General features: G+C 45.2%; 1 protein-coding gene across 1 annotated transcript in view; it reads right to left on the bottom strand.

Moving 5' to 3' along the window:
• LOC148479034 (extracellular serine/threonine protein kinase FAM20C-like) overlaps positions 1–25,099 on the bottom strand; it is a 118,692-nt gene that overhangs the window by 17,514 nt on the left and 76,079 nt on the right. Inside the window, exons 7-9 of the mRNA XM_088455045.1 lie at positions 13,975–14,084; positions 10,139–10,220; positions 7,151–7,210 (exon numbers count right to left, since the gene is read on the bottom strand). Of these exons, the coding sequence (XP_088311171.1) occupies positions 7,151–7,210; positions 10,139–10,220; positions 13,975–14,084 (252 nt within the window). The remainder of the gene's footprint in view (positions 1–7,150; positions 7,211–10,138; positions 10,221–13,974; positions 14,085–25,099) is intronic.

Here is a 25,099-nt window from a genome sequence, read left to right as displayed (position 1 = left end):
TGCTAGGGAAACCTCTGTGCAGTGCCAGCTAATAGCATAGGTAGAATCAGCACTTGGCCAGGAGAAAGCACTGAATACTTGCAGTTGTCCCACGCTGTGGAGCATACGTGGAGTGGTGATATGCCTATATATTTTTAAACATTGGTACGAGTGTGCTTTGCCTAGAAGTTAAAATATTTGTTTTTATTAGGGATGAGCTGGTTCGGTTCCCTGATAATCGAACCCACCCGAACTTAGGGGATCCGAGTCAGATCCGAGTCGACTCGGGTTTTCCTGCCTGTCTCGGATCTGAAAATTAGGCAAAATGTCGGATTCTCGCGGGTTTTGGATTCCATAAAGGTCCCAAGATCGGCGCCATTTTTCATTCTGGCTGTGGAGAGTGAAGAGGGAGGGAGCTGGGAGCTCTGCTGTGCATAGAGGCAGGTGTGCCGAGAGAGGAGGGAGCGGGTACAAATGACCCGGGCCCGGGCTTGCTATAGGGGCCCGATGGGTGCCCGGGTCCGGCACCGCTCCCCCTCCCTCTTAAGTCACAGCAGCCCAGCACACGCTGCTGTGTGCTGGGCTGCACTGGAAGACTGCTCGTGGCTGCTAAAGCAGCAGCCAGAGTAGTCTCCTATACCTATGGGGGGGAGCTATCAAGCTGATCGCACCCTCCATTGGCTGTGTGTCGGGCTGAGGGGGTATGGTCACACCTCCTGCAATTAGGCCACGCCCCCTGTCACCTGGTGCGGCTCTCGTCGGCCCTGCATAGGGGCTGGCTACAGTTGTGTTGCTTAATGTCCATAGGGGCTGGCTGTTGTTGTGACTGAGGTTGTCCTGTACATCCATAGGGGCTGGCTGTCTGTTGTCCATATACAGGGGCTGGCTGGCTGTTGTCCTGTCCATAAGGGCTGGCTGGCTGTAGTCCATAGGGGCTGGCTGGCTGTTGTCCATAGGGGCTGGCTGTTCTGCTGTGTTGTCTAGGGGGTGCTCTGTCCATAAGGGGTGCTTTTCACCCCCAGTGTGAATTTTTTTTTTTTTTCTGTGAGTGTTATCCACACCTGTCAGCAACGTAGGTGCACAGGGGTGCTGTGCTGTTGCTGTCTGTCAAGAGGCTGCTGCCTCTTTCAGGGGTGCTCTTCACCCCCAGTGTGAAAAAAAAACAAAACATTTTTTTCTGTGTGCGTTAGCCACACCTGTCAGCAACGTAGGTGCGAAGGGTGTGTGCTGCTGCTGCCTGTCAAGGGGCTGCTGCCTCTTTCAGGGGTGCTCTTCACCCCCAGTGTGAAAAAAAAACAAAACCATTTTTTTCTGTGTGCATGTTAGCCACACCTGTCATCAACGTAGGTGTGCAGGAGTGTTTTGCTGCTGTCTGTCAAGGGGCTGCTGCCTCTTTCAGGGGTGCTCTTCACCCAAAGTGTGAAAAAAAACAAAACCATTTTTCTGTGTGTGCGTGCTAGCCACACCTGTCAGCAATGTAGGTGCGCAGGGGTGCTGTGCTGCTGTCTGCCAAGGGACTGCTGCCTCTTTCAGTGGTGCTCTTCACCTCCAGTGTGAAAACAATAAAATCAAGTTTTTTGTGTGTGTGCGTGGTAGCCTGCCACATACTACCAGTGTTCAAATAAAAACAATTTTTTGTGTGTGCGTGTTAGCCTGCCACACCACCAGTGTTCAAATAAAAACAATTTTTTTGTGTGCGTGGTAGCCTGCCACACACTACCAGCCAAAAAATAAAAACAATTTTTTGTTTGTGCATGTTAGCCACACCACCAGTGAGAAAATAAAAACAATTTTTTGTGTGTGCGCGTTAGCCACATTTATCAGCAACGTAGGTGCTGTGCTGCCTGTGTCATTAATCAAGAGGCTGCTGCCTCGTTCGGGTGCTCTCCCAAGTGCCCCCCAAAAATTAATTAAATCAATCAATGTGTTTTTTTTCTGTGTGTGTGTGTGCGCATTAGCCATGGCATCACAAACGCCTCTGCTGAGATTTGCATAAACATTTTCAAAGGTGAAAATAAAGGAAATGGTTTAAAAAATTTAATAAAGCAGCTAAAACTCTGGGCCTGATTCAGACCCGGTCGCAAGCGCTGAGCGTTCGCAACCGGGTCGATGGTGGCCCACAGCGCATTCGCACAACGGAGGCGGCTCCGTCGTGCACATGCGCGAGACCCAGCTAGCGACGGGCACTCCATCGCTCCGGGTCTCGCACCAAAGGGGGCGAGCTGTCGATGTTGAGTGACAGCTCGCCCCGTGGTGGGCTGGCCGGGGTGGTCACCCACAGCTATGCAAGCGGCCAAGAGGCCGCTCCCAAAAAAAAAAGCCCGGCCCTGATTCAGAGCGAGCGCTCTTTCAGAGCGAGCAGCTCTGAATCAGGCCCTCTGTTCTCTAATTATAGTGTCCCTACTCCCTACCCATGGCCCCTCTACCTGACTTTCAGTGAGTCAGAGGGGCAACTCCATGCAACTGTATTCCAGAGTGCAGCTGCTTCTCCTGTAGCCCAGGTCAGAAGATGTGTAGGGGGTGTGGTGATGATATGGACTAAAATGGAGCTCACATCCACTAAAGTGGACAATGAATTCGCAATCTAACAGGGAGCGCAGCTGTAATTTATACACAACACAGGATGGGATGACAATATAGGCTTGGGTGATGGTATAATCTGGGTGATGTATTCATCATCTTCTTTACACAATATTAATTTGTCCCCGCTGGAATCCACGATTACAGGTGCCTGTGTGCCTGTGTAATTTTTGCACGTAATTGATGGTTAAAGTCTTTCTCGTAGAATTTCTATTTCATTTTAATGGACATCATCTTTTCCACATTTTGGGGAAATAGGGTCTCATTCAGACCCGGTCGCAAGCGCCGATGCTCACAACCGGGTGATGGTCCCCACAGAGCATGCGCACGACGGAGCCGTGGGTGGTAACCCACAGCTTAGCTTGCGACCTGGAGGCAGCACTTCAAAACAAGAAGTGCCCGCCCTCATTCAGAGTTTTTTTTAATGTCCCTGTACAGGTTGGAAAATGCTTTTTCATGTGGAAAGCTCTACTAGAAGTCTTCCTGGTCCCCTTCTGGGATGAGAAAATCCACTCCCAGCAGCAGCAGCAGCAGACATGGCCCTCAAGGATTCTTCTATGGCAAGGACTGATGTGAATGTGTCAAATATTTTTTTTGTAAATGCCTCCTCTCCTCCCCTCCCCTTCTCCCTCATAAAGTTTCTTCGGAATCAAAAAATGTAATTAAATTTACTACCAATCAATCCTTCCTGTCCCTGCCCTGCCTTCAACTACATACATACTCCAACAGGCCTCTCTTGAATAATAAAAACATGTGTTTCCTGATGTGCCATGTTGGAAGTTGAACTGCCACGTGTTTGTGTCGCCCACTGCTGCTGCTTAGCTTAGTCAGCCAGCTAGCTTGGTGCAAATTTTGGGCCTAAACTGGATGAAAACAATATAGTGAGCTGTGAGGTGGTCAAAATTGACTGGAAACCAGTGGAAATAAATGTTATTGAAGTTAATAATACTGTAGGAACAAAAACAGGCCCATTTTATGTGATTTTAGCTGTTTTTATGATATTTTAAGAAAAAAATCCAGATCCGAAACCAAAAAACAAAAACAAAAAACGAAAGTGAGGTTTTGGCAAAACCAATCAAGATTCAAAACTAGGGGAGATCCAGATCCAAAACCAAAAGACGGGGTTCGGTGCACATCTCTAGTTTTTATAGTTATTAAAACTTTTAAACACTATGGGGTGTATTTACTGAAGTGCAGGTTTTTAGAAGTGGAGATGTTGCCCATAGCTACCAATCAGATTCTACTTAACATTTATCTAGTCCCTTCTAGAAGATAACAGCTAGAATCTGATTGGTTGCTATGAGCAACATCTCCACTTCTAAACACCTGCACTTTAGTAAATATACCCCTATGAAGCCTTCCCTACTATTCCCAATCTTGTATATATACAGTGCATACGGAAAGTATTCACAACGCTTCACTTTTTCCACATTTTGTTATGTTACAGCCTTATTCCAATGTGGAATAAATACATTTTTGTCCTCAAAATTCTACACACAATACCCCATAATGACAACGTGTAAAAAGTTTTTTTGAAATTTTTGCAAATGTAATAAAAAAAAACCACTAAAAAAATCACATGTACATAAGTATTCACAGCCTTTGCCATGAAGCTCAAAATTGAGCTCAGGTGCAACGTGTTTCCACTAATCATCCTTGAGATGTTCTTACAGCTTAATTGGAGTCCACCTGTGGTAAATTCAGTTGATTGGACATGATTTTGAAAGGCATACGCCTGTCTATATAAGGTCCCACACTGGAAATTGCATGTCAGAGCACAAACAAAGCATGAAGTCCAAGGAATTGTCTGTAGACCTCCGAGACACTATTGTCTCGAGGCATAAATCTGGGGAAGGATACAGAAAAATATCTGCTGCATTGAAAGCCCCAATGGCCTCCATCATCCATAAATGAAAGAAGTTCGGAACCACCAGGACTCTTCCTAGAGTTGGCCAGCCGTCTAAACTGAGAGATCGGAGGAGAAGGGCCCTAGTCAGGGAGGTGACCAAGAACTCCATGGTCACTCTATCAGAGCTACAGCATTCCTCTGGGGAGAGAGCAGAACCTTCCAGAAGGACAACCATCTCTGCAGCAATCCACCAATCAGGCCTGTATATTATAGTGGCCAGACGGAAGCCACTCCTTAGTAAAAAGCACATGGCAGCCCACCTGGAGTTTGCCAAAATGCAAACTCCAGGTGGGAGTTTGCATTGAAGGACTCTCTGGTCTGATGAGACAAAAATTTAACTCTTTGGTGTGAATGCCAGGCGTTACGTTTGGAGCAAACCAGTCACCGCTCATCACCAGGCCAATACCATCCCTACAGTGAAGCATGGTGGTGGCAGCATCATGCTGTGGGGATGTTTTTCAGTGGCAGGAACTGGGAGACTAGTCAGGATAGAGGGAATGCTGAATACAGCAATGTACAGAGACATCCTGGATGAAAACCTGGTCCAGAGCGCTCTTGACCTCAGACTGGGGCGACGGTTCATCTTTCAGCAGGACAACAACCCTAAGCACACAGCCAAGATATCAAAAGGAGTGGCTTCAGGACAACTCTGTGAATGTCCTTGAGTGGCCCAGCCAGAGCCCAGACTTGAATCCAATTGAACATCTCTGGAGAGATCTGAAAATCGCTGTGCACAGACACTTCCCATCCAACCTGATGGAGCTTGAGAGGTGCTGCAAAGAGGAATGGGTGAAACTGCCCAAAGATAGGTGTGCCAAGATAGGTAATTGCTGCCAAAGGTGTATCAACAAAGTATTGAGCAAAGGTTGTGAATACTTATGTACTTGTGATTTCTTCGGTTTTTTTTTAATTACATTTTTGAATCTCAAAAAAACTTTTTAGACGTAGTCATTATGGGGTATTGTGTGTACAATTTTGAGGACAAAAATGAATTTATTCCATTTTGGAATAAGGCTGTAACATAACAAAATGTGGAAAAAGTGAAGCATTGTGAATACTTTCCGGATGCACTGTATGTATATATATATATATATATATATATATATATATGAATAGGGGTCTATTTACTAAGCCTTGGATGGCGATAATGTGAATGGAGATAAGTTCCAAACAATCTGCTCCTAACTGCCATGTCACAGGCTGTTTGAAAAATTACAGTTAGGACCTAATTGGTTGGGACTTTGGGCCTCATTCAGAGGCGGTCGTTAGATGCAAGCGGTCGCTCTGAATCAGGGCGGCCGCTTGCATCCTGAACGGCCGCCTCCTTGTCGTTCGTTAAGCTGTGGGTTAACACCCACAGCTCTAACGACCGACATGGGTGATGGTCGCGATGGTCTAGGGTAGGGTCTGGGCACTCGTAAGCCCCAGGGAGCTTCCTGCTCTGTTCGAGCAGGAAGTTCCCCACTGACATCAGCAATGATGTCAGTGGGGCCGCCCCCAAACGGCAAGCGTTCCGACTGGAACGCCTCCATTTGGCCAGGCACGCCCCCGGCCCGCCCAGCAAACGGGGCGAGCTGTCACTCAACATCGACAGCTCGCCCCTTCTGCTACGAGACCCCTAACGACGGAGCGCCCGTCGTTAGCCGGGTCTCGCGCATGCGCACGATGGAGTCGGCTCCGTCGTGCGCATGCGCTGTGGGGCAACATCGAGTCGGTTGTGAGCGTTCAGCGCTCATGACCGACTCTGAATGAGCTCCTTTATCTCTGTTCACTTCATCTCCATACAAGGCTTAGTACATAAACCCCATAGAGAGAGAGAGAAAGAGAGAAAGAGAGAGAGAGAAAGAGAGAGAGAGATAATGATTTAGCAACTGCTATGTATTGAATGCCCAGCTCTAGACAATTATATAGTAGCTATTATCTATTAAATCAGGTAAATGCAGAAAGTCCTTGTCGCAATGCAATAATATTAATGAGTAACAGTAAATAAAATCTTTTTCTGTCAATTTACTATCGAACATTGAGCCGTTTGCTCTACATCCTGTGAAGTTCAAAATAGAAAAATGCAACTAAATTAGTCAGAGGTGGAACAATAAAAGTTATAATATAAGGAACTGTAGCAAGAATAAGTATGTCAAAGATAATTTAAAGCAATACATAATTAGAAGCCAAGGAAGAACCGGAACCTCTGATGATATTTTTGCAAAGACAATTAACCCTGACCAAAACCACAAGGTAGTTATACTCCTCAAAAAGATGTCAGGAAGTATGTGGGCGAATTGTCACATAAAGTATATTGCAGCAATAAGATGCTCTGACCCAGAGAAATTTCTTTTTCTTCATAAGAACTGTGCATTTGGCATATATTGCACCATATATTTTTAACAAGACCAGGCTAGTACATTTGTCACAGAAAGTGATTGCTTAATCTTAACTTTAAAAAAAAACCAAACAATTAATATTGATTTTCAAAGGCAAAAGAGACATACATATATATTCAGTACTATATTGCCATGAATTTTAATGATTGTTTTCCCTAATATTGATGTTTTTATTTCGAGGACTGACTGTAGTAGTTTACATGGTTATCTGCCATTCCAATCAAAAAAGCACAATCAGTATCAGTCAGGCTAATAACACACCTTTGTTTTACTAATACGTGCACCAATAATTTTCACCAACCTGCAACATTGCTGAAGAGGGGCCAGAATAGATAGGTCATCATATGAGTGACGTCCAAACCTAAAGGGTAAAACAAACATTCATGGTCTCATAATCTTTTCCCTATACTTACAAGCTGTAAGTTCAGGGGCAGAAGTATAGGAGACAATGGAGGCGACTGCCACCGGGCGCCAACACTGAAGGGGCACCTCCTCCATCACCCACAATATATTCACCCCATTTAGGGCTGTAAATATGGGGGATAGGGGGGCACTAAATAATAACTTGGCTCCGGGTGTCTGGGACAAACTTACGCCACTGTGTAAGTTACAACCCTCCTCTCTCTCCATCTATCTCCTTCCCTGTCAGATTTAACCATTGCGCTTTGTTACTTGAACCTGTAATTACTGTCTTGTGCGCTCAGTTATTCTCACCAAACTAAGCACTGATCTTCTTTCTCTAATATCTGATCTTTCAAAGATCCTTGTGGGAAATTATAGTTTTAGTCTTTATAGTTTTAGTATAAAATACTGACGGAGGAAATGCCGGCTGTCAGTACACTGATCACTATACCGATGGTTTGATTCCCAACAGGGGAACTGTAAGTAATGTTCCCCTGTCTTATTTACCTACTAACCCCAACCCTTCTTTTTTGTACCCTCATACTGACCTTCCCTCCCCGGCACCCGAACCCTCCCGTTAAGTGCCTAAACCTAACCCTCCTCCCTTATTGCCTAACCCTAACCCTCCCCCCTACTGCCTAAGCCTAACCTCCCCATGGTAGTACCTGAACCTAACCCCCCTTTTTGGAGCCTAACCCTAACCTCCTCCCTCCTGCAGCCTAACCCTAAGTCCCCTTGGGGTGCCTAAACCTAACCCCCCCCCGCGCGGATAATACTTACCTTACCTCAGTCTTCTTACAATTGGGATGCCGGCTGCAGGGATTGTAGCATTGGCATACCCAGTCTTGTTGGGATTCCAGCGCTGGTGTTCTTTCAGTGACCGGGATTCTGGCGACGGGATTTCGGCAGTCGGCATTCCGATCATCGGGATATTAACTACATCCCCTCATTACACATACTGTATGCCTTCCAAAATCTGTTATTTCTCCTTCCCTCTTGTACCCATCTACACCTTACCTTCCTCTCTTCCTACAGTTCCTATACTGTAACCTCTATCTCTTCCCTACTCACCACTGTTCTTCCACACCCTTTCCAATCTACTTCTCAGGCCTTCCAATCTTACTATAATTGTTTCCACCCTTTTGTACGACTATTCACTGACTTCCGAATACTTGGCCTACTTATTTTTCTTCTCACAATGGGCCTGATTCTGAGTTGCATGCAAGTCTGAATGCGCCACATCTAGCGCATTATAACAAACTACATATATACGCAGTAGCGCATATACACAGACAGTTCTGAGACGGTTCTTTCCTTATGTGAGACGTACATCTCTGGGGGTCACCTTGGCGGCAACTGGCGTACGCACGGAAGAGAACGTCTTGTGAGAGTGTGGTGGACCTGTATGAGTGTGTAGCCAGTTACACCATATTTTGAGTCATGCTTATGCCGTGGGACTGGCGGCCTATTTGACACGTATCTCTCGCACCTAGCATGAGAATGGTGGAAGTGCCGATACTAGTGGTAACGGCTGTCGTACAAAAGTGGGTGTGATGGATATAAGTATAGTCGCATTAGCATTCCATTAGCAATCCATCCATATTCTGACTCAGAATCAGGCCCATAACTTTTATTTTCTATATGTTTTTCAAATGGATGTTTCCAGCTATTGCTTTCTCTTCAAAGGCTCTCCACCATTGTTTACCTTCACATGTACCCCATCTGGTTCCATCTCTTCTCTGTGAAAATGTAACCTGTCCTGATCCCTCACATCTTTTCCAAAAAGTTCATACTGTTGTCCTTTTGTTCACCCCAATCCTTTAAATTCCAAAAATTCTTCCTACTTGTTTTTTTGCTATATCCACCTATTATGTCCTTCCAGAGCCTCTTCCTACTTTGTTTATTTCATATTTGCACCAAACTCTTTTCTTCCTATTGGATTCCCTCTTGTGTCGGACCTATTCCTTCCCTCCCTAATATGTTACTTTTATTTCTTTTCCCCTCTACAACTTCCCTTCCAATCTCTCACCATTTGTTTCCTACCTGTTCCCCCTTACCCCTTTAAAATAGAAAATGAGAAAATTATTAAATTGATATTGCAAAAATAAAATTTTATATAGGTTCAACGTTTCCGTGATACCCCCATACAAGATGTATCAAGCCTCGGAGAGAGAGATGAAGTACAGAAGTTTCCAAATCAACCAATCATCTTCTAACTTTCATTTCAAACTGTGCTAGATAAATGAGAGTTAGAAGCTGATTGGCTGCTTTGGGCTACTTCTCCATTTTAAGACTTGACACATTTCCCCCACAATCTTTGAGTTGCACTTTTGCTTTGCCTTTCTGAGGAATGACAATTAGACATTGATGCATTTCACAGAACTTATAGTCTATAAACAGAGCTGGCAATTAGTGGCAAATCCATTCTTCTCTGTGATGGGGTTTGATTTCCAGGTGGGACGAAGGTGATTGGGGAACATCCATGTGGAAAATTTAATGCCAAATTCAGCACAAACAACATGCAAAATGTTATAGCCAAATGTGGAAGTAAGTAGATATTTAATGGAACAGGTTTGAAAATTGTGCTCATTTATGCTTCCGATAGTGTTATAGCAATTGGGACAGCAGTGGTAACTGCTTCTGCAAAACCAAGCTCCTTGGTTATCCCATGACATAACCAAGCTCCTTGGTTATGTCATGGGATATTTGCTTCCTTCTCTTTCCTAATAATTATAGAAGCCCAAAGACAGCCTACATAGTCAGAAGATTGCAGACAATGCTACAAATAATGTCCATGTATGCATATATGATATATAGGTAATGGGATGTGAGTAGTCAGATTCTGCACCAGACGCCTTTATTGTAGTAACACCACTGTTCATCTTACCCCCTTCCGTTATCCAGATGCAGTAGGAAGGTCTCGTTTCCAAACTTCTCAAATGTCTCATAGTGATGACGATCTTGGTTTCCTGTTTATGGAAGATTAATAACATAACAACATGGATTACATTATACTGTACAATATTTCTAATACAAATGTTAAGTGTGTGCAAAAAGTGGCCATCCTAAGGAATATATACAGGAAAGATCTGACCATCCATTTGTGCAATACTAAGTGGGAATCCTGAGGAATATATACAGGAAAGATCTGACCATCCATTTGTGCACTAAGGCCCTCATTCAGAGCCGTACGCTCTGAGCAGAGCGCACGCTCTGAATGAGGGCCGGGCTCCATTTTCATGGAGCGTCCTCCTGGACGCTCGTATAGCTGTGGGTCACCACCCACAGGCTATACGAGCGTGCTTTGTGATGGCCGCAATGGTCGAGACCATCGCGACCATCGAATTTGCGAGCCGGAGCCTGCGGTTGAGGTCTTCAACCGCAAGCTCCGGAGTGATTTTGGCTCTATCAGAGCCAAAATCACTCCCACTGACATCACTAGTGATGTCAGTGGGCCGGCTTCTGACGGGAGGCGTTCCCGTGGGAACGCCCCCGTCAGGGAGGCACGCCCCCGGCACGCCCACCAAAGGGGGCGTGCTGTCAATCAACATTGACAGCACGCCCCCTTTGATCGGACACAACGAGCGAAGGACTTTCCTTCGCTCGTCGCGTCTGGCGCATGCGCACGACGGAGCTCCCTCCGTCGTGCGCATGCTCAGTGCATAACATCGACCCACTTGCGAGCGGACAGCCGCTCGCGAGTGGGTCTGAATCAGGCCCTAAGTGGCCATCCTGAGGAATATATACAGGAAAGATCTGACCATCCATTTGTGTACTAAGGGCCTGATTCAGAGCCGGACGCAAGTGGCTGCTCGTTCGCTCCGAGCGATGTTTGCCCAACTGCGCATGCGTACGGTTCGTAATACGCATGCGCGAACCAGTCAGTGCGGCTGAAAATCGTGTGCTCGCAAAATAGTGACAGAATGAGGCGTATGTGGGTGGTAAAAGGGGAAGGTGCTTGAAAACAGGGAGTGGAGATCCGATCGCAGGTGTGCTTAAAGGTCAAAACGGGCGTTTTATGGGTGTGCATATTTAAAACATCAGCGTCATTGACAACGTCACTGGGTTTTTTTTAAGCCAGAACTGCTCGCAAAATTGTGGTAGCAAAAACCAACCACAAGAATAGCGAGCAGTTCATACCCTGTTCGATGTACTCGATTAATCTAATAAATAGCGGACATGACGTAGGATGCGAGCGGCCAGGGGGCGTAGTTTCCCAAAAAACGAATGCAAGTTTTGTTCGCTCGTTCAGACCTAGAGGCGTGAACAGACCGCAAACAGCGAACGGTTCATTTGAATAGCCACCCCTATTTTTTGGACGAGCGAGCGCAAATAGCCCTAAGTCCTTCCCTAAGGACTACCCCTTATTCTGTATCAGAGAGCCGGATTGCTGCCATTTGTGCTGGATTTACCTGCAGCGCTTCCACAGGTCATCCATCGTTGTCGTTCTGACAGCCTGCATGTAGGGCTGATCTCCACTCCCCGTTTTCAAGCACCTTCCCCTGTTACCACCCACATACGCCTCATCCTGTCACTCAAATTATCAGGCATTCGCTATTTTGCGAGCACATGAATTTCGGCCGCACTGACTGGTTTGCGCATGCGTATAACGATCCATACGCATGCGCAGTTGGGCAAACATCGCTCGGAGCGAACGAGCTGCCGCTTACGAGTGGCTCTGAATCAGGCCCTTAATATGGACAACAAACAACAGAGAGCAGGGCGCTTAGAGAATGTCCAGAATACGTGATAATTATAAAACAGTGATATATATGCCCTCGGCGCTGCAGGTCCCAAAAACCTACTGTGAAGGTTCCAGAAAAATAGATCCAAAAAAATTACAAATAAGACTTGCGCTGCTGATGCATAATAAATCACTGTTTAATAATAAATTCCACAAGGGAATATCGATGTATCGAATACACAATAAAACACATAAGTAAAAATCAATAATACAGGTGGGTATATAAAGGATCTCACATGTAGAATAGTAAGGAAGAGATATATAATATCAAATATAAAACCACATTGGGAAACAAAGTATCGTTTCCTAAAAAAGAAAAACCAGCTGGTAACTAAAAAAGGGAATGATTGAATTCGGTTTGAATAGGTGATGGGCCTCCTTGGCACAACAGAGTCTGTTGGGGAATCAAAGGTGAGCGCAAATCCTCAATAGGTACGCTGATTGTTACCCACTTAGTAAATATGCAGCAAGACAAATGACTAAGGGTAATTCAAACAGGTAATGTGCCTACTTAGCATGACATAGGCCCTGATTCAGACCCACTCGCAAGCGGCTGTCCGCTCGCAAGTGGGTCGATGGTCTGCACTGAGCATGCACACGACGGAGGGAGCTCCGTCGTGCGCATGCGCCAGACGCGACGAGCGAAGGAAAGTCCTTCGCTCGTTGTGTCTGATCAAAGGGGGCGTGCTGTCGATGTTGATTGACAGCACGCCCCCTTTGGTGGGCGTGCCGGGGCGTGCCTCCCTGACGGGGGCGTTCCCATGGGAACGCCTCCCGTCAGAAAGCCGGCCCACTGACATCACTAGTGATGTCAGTGGGAGTGATTTTGGCTCTGATAGAGCCAAAATCACTCCGGGCCTTGCGGTTGAAAACCTCAACCGCAGGCTCCGGCTCGCAGTTTCGATGGTCGCGATGGTCAAGACCATCGCGGCCATCAAACTGCACGCTCGTATAGGCTGTGGGTGGTGACCCACAGCTATACGAGCGTCCAGGAGGACGCTCCATTTTTATGGAGGGCGGCCCTCATTCAGAGCGTGCGCTCTGCTCAGAGCGTACGGCTCTGAATGAGGGCCATAGTCAGTTAGAGGTTTAAAATATTCCCTTTGTAGGGCACAATTCCTCAGTTGGCACACTAAATGCTCCTACTGGTAGTATGTAATGATGGTAAGTGAATATAGCACGGCTTTTCCACCATTCACCGATCTCCGAGGAAGCTCGGATTGATCAGGTGTACTTCCTCACAGCTGTTTACATATATATGTGCTCTATCTACAGCGCAGACCTCATTAGTCCGTGTTGAATACCGGGGACACACGGCACTATTATTACTCCAAGTAATATACATCTAACTGTGAGTTGATCTGTGCACATCATCTATGGGACCATATACATACTTATTTAGTTTGTGTTTTATTTAGGTAACTTTCAAGGTGTGTCCACCTCACCGTGAATATTCACTTACCATCATTACATACTACCAGTAGGAGCATTTAGTGTGCCAACTGAGGAATTGTGCCCTACAAAGGGAATATTTTAAACCTCTAACTGACTATGTCATGCTAAGTAGGCACATTACCTGTTTGAATTACCCTTAGTCATTTGTCTTGCTGCATATTTACTAAGTGGGTAACAATCAGCGTACCTATTGAGGATTTGCGCTCACCTTTGATTCCCCAACAGACTCTGTTGTGCCAAGGAGGCCCATCACCTTAATATGGAGTAGAATTAAATAAGGAGGGATAGTTTAAAGATGGAACACCCCTGCCATATTCAATCGTCAATGCAGCAAAAATATCAGTATGTTTACAAGGGCTATAAAAAGTAAAAAGGGCATGTGTATGAGACGTCTGATAGTAACCATACAGTCCCAAAGAGATGTTTGTTTGTTATACCTGACCATAGAATAAGACAGGTGTACAAGGCTATCAGTAATACGGATGTCCCCTTTTATTAATTTGGTTTAGCTCTGATTACTGTACCCATGAAAAAATCCAATATAGAAAGATCGATTAGGTCCAACAGTCGCGCTCCCTCACTGTAGGGTGGCGTCACTTTTACTGTGTCACAATAATCAGGATTCAGCTCCCAGCTAAAAGAAAAAGATAGAATACAATTAGAAATATTAACATTGTATCTATCTTGATAACATTTATATCAACAATTGGGTAAGGAATATGGCATAATGACACAAACTGTATCTTCACAACTCTGCTCTTTTAGGGGCCTACTTACCAATAAATATTAGTGGAATTTCCCCCTTTGATTTCACCCTGCAGAGAAACATGTTGCAGATACGGAGCATATTGGCAGAGATTGTACCTGTGTCATTGGCAGTCCATCCGCCTATTTGGGGGCAGTGATATCTCCTTGTTCCCTGCTTCTTACACTCTGCAGGTGATTGTAGTGTGACTGACGGTGTAGAAACTACCGTATCCTATTGTGCAAACTGAAACCGAAATCAAATATCTAAAGGGAAGCTTTCTTTCCCTTGCGGCTGGGACTATTTCACAGCACAGGAGGCGTCCGAGGAGAAAAGATGCATCCTGACAGCATTGCAGATCCGAGTGCTGCATCATAAGATGCAGCAGTAGATTTCTGCGATACCATCGGCCATCTGAGTAACCCTGAGGTTACTCAGATTGACCCTCGCAGCTCCGTAGCTGAGGCCAGAAACTCTGCATTGGAAGACGCCAACCCTGGCCTCGGTACTCCCAGAAAGCGGAGGCGAGACGCCCCCGGTTTCCAAAACAGAAGCTGGAACCTCCCCCACCCTGCCCCAAACGGCTGCAGCCTGTCAATGAGCTTAGTCAGAATGGGAAATGGAACTGCTCAGCCAGGGTCAGGTAGTCTGCATTGGAAGACCTTGGCCCTGGCACTCCCAGAAAATGGGGGCCCCTCTGTCCAGGAACGCAGGCCGGCTCCACACACTCCCGGACCCCAAACCACTGCAGCAAGAGATTTCATAGTAGAAGACTGGCACATGCACAGTACAGATCCTGCGCATGTGCCGACCTAACATCGGAGGGGTACACAAACCATCGGGTTTGCGTACTGTCGAAGCCGGATAATTGGCTGAGACAGGATCGGTTTAAAATTAGATTGAGGCAATGTCATTTTGCGAATGGCAATGAGACACCATTTTGCGACTGGCCGCCCAGCGCCATTTTAGTGAAACTCGCCATTACAAGTACATACGGCGATGCTATTATTTAGCGTCATGCGATTCCCATGCAATAGAAAGAAGTTAAAGGTCCTCACCATACAAAGTCAATTAAAATATATAAAATGATTATCCCTGCAAAACACGTACCATGGTGTACTCCACAAAACACTTAGTCGCACAACGCTAACTAGCGTCTTTTCCCAATTCCCCAATACTTACACACTGCACACTTACATAAAAGGTTCCCTAGCATTAAAGTATAATATCCAAGGTTTATGCAGTAATTATTAATGTTGTGTAATAAAGGTTATTTGATATCTAAGGCTTTATACATGGCAAGCAGACCGTGTTTGGTGTTGTACTGATCCACTGTGTTTCCACAGATTTCCGGTATCATCGGTGAGAAGATCGCAACATGCATCTGCAAACTATGGACTATAGAGAGTTAAAACATTAAAATGTACTCTGTAATGTTAGCAGCTTAGATTAGCGTGCAGCGGGAAAAATGACACAAAGGGTTGTTAGAGGCTGTTTGTGTCCATTCGAATTGACCTATGAACTATCCTGTAACAGAAGCACCTTTAAGAAGAACCAATGGAATCATGTCAAACTTGTCTATTGTATTGCCTATCCCTGTAAGAGTATATATGTGCACTCTTTGACCCCAGTCTTGAGTCTTCTTGCTGTGCTGTTGACGGAGGTTTCTAATGCTGATGCCGGTATATGGGCCCAGAGCACGTGCGTATATAACAACTGTACCTTGGGTCTGTATGATTTATTTGTCTTTAGATCACAGCATGTAACCATCTGTTTTTATATTGAATAATAACTTTTTGTGCTTTGGAACCACATTCAAAGTCTGAAAGCATTTATTTACTGTGCGACTCATTACGCTAAATAGCGACAATTTTAGAAGGTATAGGCAGGATTTTTGAAGGTATAGACAGGATTGCATAGATGTTTTAATTAGGTATCCATAGTTGGGGGCTCACAGTGTTAATCATGCTACCGGTCACCTGGTAACACTTGGTAGTGATTTCTCAGCAAAAGGGTGGAGGTGCCATAGCACTAGAACGCATTGTGCCTTCGAAATCTGCTACCACTTTGTTGCTGAGAGTACGCTACCTGTCATTGTGGCTTTAGGAGCGCTGATTGAGAATCCAGGGACGAGGGAGGAAAAAGTTTGTTTTCCTTCATCGATAGTTTTTTTTGTGTTAAAATGGGGAAGTCGTATTATTGTGTATGCGACCAGTCGCACTATAGTGTAAAAGTCATAATACGTGTTGTGTAGTAGTCGCATTATTGTGTATGCGACTAGTCACATACGTACTTCCGGTATTGCTGCCACGTGTTTTGAACAAAGCCGTTGAGAGTGCATTGATAGACAGCATTGTTGTAAGCATCTTGATCAGTGTTGCCGTAGTCTGGGAAAACGTGTATTTTTCTGCGTAGGAAAAGAGTGTGTAACAGTGAGTAGTTGTTGGTAGGGACAACAGTTCCCTAGTTAAGGGTATCATAGGACCCTTAAGGACTAGGCGCAAGGGTCGACCTAGTAGCTCGGTAGTAGATACCGTTCTAACACATAAGCAGGTGTAGTTGTTGTCTTTGTTGTAGGTTCGGCTCCCAGTGTGATTACAGTATTCAGTTATCAGTTAGGGTTATTTGAGCATTGCAATTGAACCGCACAGTTTTGGCTAAATTGTGATTGTGAACTGGGTAGAGGGTGGACGAAATCACTGAAAAGGGTAGGTGTTATTGGAATGCCTACATGCTACCAGTTGAAAGGTAGTCAAAAAGGGATTAGGTGCGTGGAAGTAGCCTGGTTATTCTACCATAGGTTTGTGGGCGCATCCTGTTAAGACGTCCACAGGTAATTGAAAGTATCTTGATTATCTTTCACCAGTTTAAATCTCTATTGAAAAACTTAGGGTTCTCCCAGAATGGGGGCCAAGCAAACGGTTAGATGATGTGCTGCTGTTGGAAGCGCCGCTTGGATTGGCACGCCACATTATGCATACCAAGTACGGTGCTTATGCAATTAGGTACTGTGATGTATGGTTTAAAATGACAATGAAGAGTGTTAGACCATTTCCCAGAATTGGCAGGTTTGATAACTAGGTATTGAACAATGGGCCTGATTCAGAGCCGGACGCTCTGACCAGAGCGCTCGCTCTGAATCAGGGCCCTCCTACCTAAACTTGGAGCGGCCTCCCGGCCGCTCGCATAGCTGTGGGTGACCACCCGCAGCATATGTGAGCGGCCAAAAAGATGGTAGGGTCTCGGTGACCACAAGCCCTGGAGTGATTTTGGCTCTATCAGAGCCAAAATCACTCCCACTGACATCACTAGTGATGTCAGTGGGGCCGGACCCAGACAGTAGGCATTCCCATGGGAACGCCTCCGTCTGGCAGCCACGCCCCCGGCATGCCCACCAAAGGGGGCGTGCTTTCAATCAACATCACGCCCCCTTTGGTGCGAGACCCATAACAACGGCTACCCCGTCGTTATTCGGGTCTCGCGCATGCGCACGATGCGCATGCGCACTAGGGCACCATCGACCCGCTTGCGAGCGCTCGCGAGCGGGTCTGAATCAGGCCCAATGTCCGAGATAGCATCTGTATGATGCGCTCTCGAATGAAAAAGGTAAAATATAACGAGTGTTTAAAATTATGGCAGCATGAGGGGGATGCGTGGCTTAAAAGTGTGCACGCGACGCAAACTAGCGTTGCGAGCATGGTACCAGAGAGTGCACACTCAGCGCTAAACTGCGATGAGTGCATGCCGCGAGATAGCGCGCACATGCAGCAAGGTAGCGTTGCGGAAGGTATTGCCAGTGGTTCGCGCGCACCACCACCGCCCTATGTGGATCGGGGTGCAGGTAGAGTTGTTGAAAAAACCCATAAAAATGTAACAAGTAACTTGTACCCTCTCTTAAGTAATCATAAAGAAAATGTTTATGATGCGGATGATGTTATGTCTGCCATTTCCCATGCTGTACACATGTTAGATGATCCATCACAACAAGCACAAGTGGTGCCGCCATCTTCATCAGTGATAGTATAGGAAGTGTTAACATCCACTGCACCCGTAGAGGAAGTTGTTAACCCTATACGTAGCAGTAATATAATAAATCCCCAGCCAGGTAACAAGATCAAAAGTAGCAGTGCGGCCGGTCTGCATCCCATCAAGACAATAACTGTTCCAAATGGGAATGCGGATGCGAACGGTGTAGTGCCCACAAGGGAGGTAGCAATGCATTGTCCTTGGACAAGAGCGGAGCTAAATTCCATAATGAATGATTTCCCCAATCCTAAAAAGGAATTAGCCAAATGCCAAAGATTTTTGAAAAATTTGGGTAGTGCTCACGAGCCAACCAATAAAGATTGGCGAGTGGTGTTAAGGGCATGTCTGCCACGCAATACCGACGTGACAAAGTTTATCACGGATTGTGTATTGGATGGAGATGTTCCCTTAACAGATGAAATTAACCAAGGTAACATTTCCCGCATTATAACTCAATTGGGTGTATATTTTCCAGTAGTAGTTAACTGGAGCAAAATTTTCACCATAAAACAAAACGAGAATGAATCTGCAGAGGATTATTGTAACCGAGCTCTGCAGGCTATCCTCCAGTACACTGGGTAAGAGGATATTAAAGATAGCACTCATCACAGGGGAATGATCGTCACTGTACTTATGAATGGTCTAAAAGAGAACCTAAAGACCCGAGTTCAGACCTCACAACCTGGCTGGAGGGGAGTCACTGTAGACACCCTCATAGAATCCGCTACTGAACACGATAAGAACATCCTTAAAAAGAGAGAGACCCAGAGTGAGAAGCTAATGGCTGTTAGTATTCAAGCTCTAGAAGGAATGACTATTACATCACAGCCAACAGAAACACATGCACCTGCACAGCTACACGTCCTCACCAATCCTGCACCACCTCAAACACAACCCTACCCCACTTATCACACACAGCCAAAAAACCCATACTATCCACAACCACCATATTTCCCTCAATATCCTTATCCACACCCACCATCTTTCCCTTCCACTCAACCCACACAGCAATCCTTTCACCCACCCCACTCACAACGGTGCTTTAACTGCAACCAAGTGGGACATGTAAGTAGGAACTGTAGGGTGTAGAAGGTAGAACCCTCTAACCAGGGAGTACCTGGATATCCCCATAAGGGATATACACAGAGTACAGGAAACCCACAACAGTCACCAGCTCCAATTGTGGCCGGAAATGCTGTATTGGAGAGTGAGAGTCAATGCTAGGGGTCAGGTCATACCTGTAGTCTACAGATAGTCAGGTTAACGGGAAGTACTAGGGAAGAACCGGTGATGATGGTTGATGTAGCTGGTACTAAATATCCTTTTCTTGTAGACACAGGGGCGACCAGGTCAGTGATAAAATCTCCCGCTAATTTATAGGTAACCAGCGAGACGGTACTAGCAATGGGTGTAACGGGTAAAGTGCAACATTATCCTTTAACAAAATCCACAGAGGTCACTATCGGGCCATTGCATACCAGGCATTCTTTCCTCCTGGCAGCAGCGGCTCCTACTAACCTACTGGGAAGGGATTTGTTATGTAAGATGGGATGTGTCATATATTGTACCCCTGATGGTATATTTCTAGAAATCCCAGAGAGAGTTGCGCACAAGGTGAGGGATATGTTGGACACTCCCCAAAGGATAATTTATAACTCTACTGGTTTAAGTAAAAATTCATCTCAGGTAGATCAAATGTTATCCCAAATTCCAGATCACTTTGGACCAAGGATGGACAGGACACTGGATTAATGGCAAACGTAAGTCCCGTAATGGTAAATCTAAAAAGTGGTAGGCAAGCTTTTAAAATTCCCCAAAACCCATTAAAACAGGAGGTAGAATTAGGGGTTTATCCCATTATTGAGCGATTGTTACAGCAGGGAATTTTAGATCGTACAGCTAGTGTAGCCAACAGTCCCATCTTTCCTGTGAAGAAAAGTGGTGGGAGGGGTTATAGGCTGGTACAAAACCTTAGAGGGGTTAATAAGGTGGTAGAGAGCCAATTTTCCGTAAAGCCAAATCCAGCTGTCATTCTCATGCAGATCCCACCAAATGCAACCCATTTCACTGTCATTGACCTCTGTTCTTATTTCTTCTCTGTACCTCTTCATCCTGACTGTCAGTACCTATTCGCCTTCACATACAGGGGTGTACAATACACATGAACACGATTGCCCCAGGGTTTCATAGACAGCCCCAGTATCTTCTCCCAGGCCTTACACGACTGTTTGCAATCTTTTCAACCTGCCAATGGATCTGTTCTAATACAATATGTGGACGATTTATTGTTATGTTCTGATTCGTTTATGTCATGTTTAAATGATACTAAACTTTTGTTGCTTCATCTCTTGCAAACAGGACACAAGGTTGCTAAGGACAAACTACAGCCATGCCGGTCCAGGGTTAAGTATTTGGGACACTGCCTAACTCAGGGGTTACGACATCTCACAAATAATAATTTGGAGTTGTGCACCTGAGATTTGTCTGTTTTTGTGCCTGCAATTTGTCTCATCAGGTAGCACCTCCCATTATATATATATATATTCAGGGTGTGCAGTCCAGAAATCTTTCCCATATACTCCATTTAATGTGCTTTATTGCACACCTGAGGGAAAGGAGATGCCCTCAGTCTGGATTAGCACCCCTACCTTATTGGTTTAAAAGCATGAAGTCTTGTAATGAATATGCACACTAGTAATAGGCACAATTCTAGGTAAGTCCTACAAGTTTTATATACTGTAGTGCAACTTTGGTTCATTTTTGGGGCGTGGGTCCCCCTGGATTGCCTGTGTTGATCTGTTTCAGGGCACCGCATTATAACATATTTTTTTTTTATAACACATTTTAACCCTTCACTTTGTTTATTATATATGTACCTCACTTTTTATTTTCATTCTTTATATGCAGCAGTAGCTGCTCCTAACTATCTCTTTCACACTGCACTTTTCTTACTATAGCGGTGCCCTGGCACGGCTTAGCTGGGCTAGTTTGGGGGTGGCCTGCGCTCTGGATTTTAATTGTAGTATGTTAGGGACCTACCCTACAGAGGTTACCTGGATATGATGGGTAGGCCCATAACCTTGGCCAAGATTATGCTAAAAACCTCTATTGATTGCAAAATGTTATTGCATTTATATATTATTAATAATTTGGAGTTGTGCACCTGAGATTTGTGTGTTTTTGTGACATCTCACAAATGACAGAATCCAGGCCATACAGAACATGACACTGCCGCAGAACCAACACCAAATTCATACCTTCTCGTGAATGTGTTGATACTGCAGAATGTGGATCCCAGGTTTTTCTATTTTGGCCTTGCCATTACAGGACTTTGGACCTCATTCAGAGTCGGTCGAAGCGGCCGCATGGTCGTACGCCACCGATGCTCGCTATACTGCGCATGCGTAAAGTTCGCAATGCGCGTGAGCAAACTAGCTGCTACGATCAGAAATTTCTCTCTCCTTGAACACAGCCAGGTCGGTAGTTTGAGTGACAGATTGAGGCGTTTGTGGGTGGTAACAGGGGAAGGTGCTTAAAAATGGGGGAGTGGAGATCCGAACGCAGGCGTGCCTAATTATGCAAACGGCATTTTATGGGAGTGCATACGGTTTATGGGAGTGCATAATTAACAAAGTAGCGTCATGGCACATGTGACATTGGAGATTTTTACACTGACATGATCGTAGAGCTTAAGAGAGGGTATGGTCAACCTTAAGCTCTACGACCAGTTCCGATGGTTCCCAATGGTCTTGATTAATCCTTATATACCCGGAGATGACGTGCAATGCGTACGAGAAGGGGGCGTATTTTTTTAAATTCCGGCCGCTTCCTCCCCATGGTCGGCCAGCTACCGATCCGAACTTATGGACGCAACTTGCGAGGGAATCATTTGCATATCCGGCCCCTTTTCCCGTACGACCGTGCGGCCGCTTCGACCGACTCTGAATGAGGTCCTTAGTCTCTTCCTCAAAGCCCGATCGTGTCATACACACAGAGGAATCAGAGCAGGCTTTCCTTAATCTTAAGGATAGTCTGACAAGAGCACCTGCATTGGGAATACCTAATTATGAAAAACCTTTTGATTTGTATTGTACGGAAGCCGATGGCTGTGCAGCAGGTGTCCTCACACAAAAACTTGGTGATGCCAGTAGGCCTGTAGCATACTACAGTGCACAATTGGACACTGTGGCAATATCACTCCCAATGTGTTTAAGAAGTCTAGTAGCAACTGCTCTATTGGTCAGTAAGAGTGAGGATGTGGTACTAGGCCATGATATGATTGTCTATACTCCCCATGCTGTATCTGCTTTGCTAAACTCTGCCCAAACCAGACATGTCTCCTCAGCTAGATTCACAAAATGGGAACTAGCCTTAATAGCACCTGCAAACATCACCATCAAAAGGTGCAGTAAGTTAAATCCAGCTATGTATTTACCATATGTGCAACATAATGCACAAAGGGTGGAGAGAGGTGAGCCGCTGGCAACAGGTGAGTTCTGCAGGTATATTGATGCACATGATTGTATGGAATATCTGAATCAAACCTTTACTGCAAGACCTCACATACGGGATACACCTTTAGAAAATATAGATGTGATATTTTACACGGATGGGAGTTGTCATAGACAAACTGACACTGGAGAGTTATGCACAGGTTATGCTGTGGTAAATGACGAGGACGTTATAGAAGCTGAACCTTTAGGCCCACCACACTCAGCCCAAGTAGCGGAACTGGTGGCACTAAAGAGAGCGTGTGAATTAGCTGAAGGTAAATCTGTTAATTTCTACACTGACTCTAGGTACGCCTTCAGGGTAGTACACAATTTTGGTGCCTTATGGCGTCTGAGAAAATTTATGACAGCAGCAGGCACACCTATTGCACATTCCAAACATATAAAAGGACTACTAACAGCAATCCAATTGCCAAAGACAGTGGCAGTAATTAAGTGTAAAGCCCATACATGTGAGGATGATCCGGTGTCACTGGGCAACAGCAGGGCAGACGAAGCTGCAAAATGGGCAGCAGGGTTAAATATGAATGTACCAACTGAGTCAATCATGACTTTTCAAACAATTGATATGCTGAAATTAATTGAGATGCAAAATTTGTGTTCTATCCAGGAAAAGCCAGTCTGGAGGTAGAAGGGATGTGGGCAAGAGTCCTCTGGACTCTGGAGAGACGGACAAGGTAAGCCAGTGGCTCCCAAGGCATACTACCCAAGCCTGGCTGAGGCAGCGCACGGTCTGACTCATCTGGGAAAGCAAGGTATGTGGAAATTGGTGAGAGCATACTGGTGCGCACCGGGTTTTTATTCTCAAGAGGAAAAGAGAGCAATGTTCTGTCTGACCTGCTTGAGGAAAAACATTGGGAAAACGATCCCTACCAAACCATCCCACATTCCTCTGACTGACGGACCTTTCCAGGTAATACAAATTGATTTCATCCAATTACCACCCTGCAGGAATCTCAAGTATGTATTAGTGTGCACTGATGTGTTTTCCAATTGGGTTGAGGCATACCCAGCTGCCACTAATACTGCTGCATTCACTGCCAAGAAAATTGTTCAGGAGTTTGTGTGCAGATACGGTATCCCTAAAATTATCGAGAGTGATAGGGGTACTCATTTCAGAGGTGATGTTTTTCAAAATATGTGTAAACTGATGGGTATTAATAGTCAACTTCATACCCCCTACTGACCGCAAGCCAGTGCCAAGGTGGAGAGGATGAACGGTACTATTAAAAATAAATTAAGTAAGATCATGGCAGAGACTGGACTAGGATGGCCAGAAGCATTACCGTTGGTCCTACTTAGCATAAGGACCACTCCTAGACCCCCTCTAAATCTGTCCCCCTTTTAAATACTGTTTGGTAGACAACCTCATTTGATTATAAGTCCGCAGGAAGATTTGAAAGGTAACAATGAGATAACTGTAAGGTATCTTATAAGAATGAGTAAACAGTTAAAACAGCAACAGCAGACACTGAAATTGTTGTCCCATGATATGCCTGAAACAAACTGTCATGATGTTGAACCTGGAGAATATGTTATGATCAGAAATTTCTTGCGTTCAGGTTGTTTGACTGATCGTTGGGAAGGTCAGTATCAGGTGTTGCTGAGGAGAAACAAGGCGGAGATGAGGCTGATAACGTGGACCTGTCGATCGCGAGCTTGTTCCGGGAGGTTTAAAAGGTTGCAGTGAGATATCTGAGCTAAGGAAATTTGCAGGTCCTTGCTGCGGCAATGGACTGGTCTGCTGTGTCCATTTTTATATTATCTTCCAGAGTTTCCATCATCCTGATTTGTTTGGGGATTTCTGGTTTCTGTGACGGGGGACCAATAGAGGAGATGGGAGCTGATGGCAGTATTGATGGAGTGGAGTCGAAAGGAGGAGTGCTATGCCAATCAGGGGAGTGTTTGACCAATCTTAGGACAGTAATTGTTAAGAGTTCTGCTATTTTGGATATTCGGATACAGTGTGAAGGTCTATCGTCTGAGGATTATTGTATGTGTGAGTTCTGTGGGTCCGTAATTGATGAGAGATGCATCCAACGGTGTCAAGCCAAGTATAATCAGTATTGAGGTGGGTATCCTTTAGAGGATTATCACACCATGGTGGGCAAAATTTTTAACCAAACCGACTGTTGGGTGTGCTCTCACGTGCCTCAAGGACAGCATAATGTAGGATTAGTGACATTCCCATTAAATATCTCTGAAATTTTAGAATTGCAAAAAGGGAAGACACTGGACGGAAAATTTCTTAATACCAAATCACCCCATTTTAAACTCCACCAGTACCAGGCAGTTAAAACACTTATATGTTTAAACATCACCAACTCCAATGAACCAGGAAGTTGGAAAGCGACTGGGAATAACCAG

The sequence above is a fragment of the Taudactylus pleione genome, unplaced genomic scaffold (genome assembly GCF_031769625.1).
Source record: "Taudactylus pleione unplaced genomic scaffold, aTauple2 ptg000642l, whole genome shotgun sequence".
Lineage (NCBI taxonomy): Eukaryota > Metazoa > Chordata > Amphibia > Anura > Myobatrachidae > Taudactylus > Taudactylus pleione.
The sequence above is the reverse complement of the archived record's forward strand: the minus strand, read 5'-3'. Positions and strand labels throughout refer to the sequence as shown.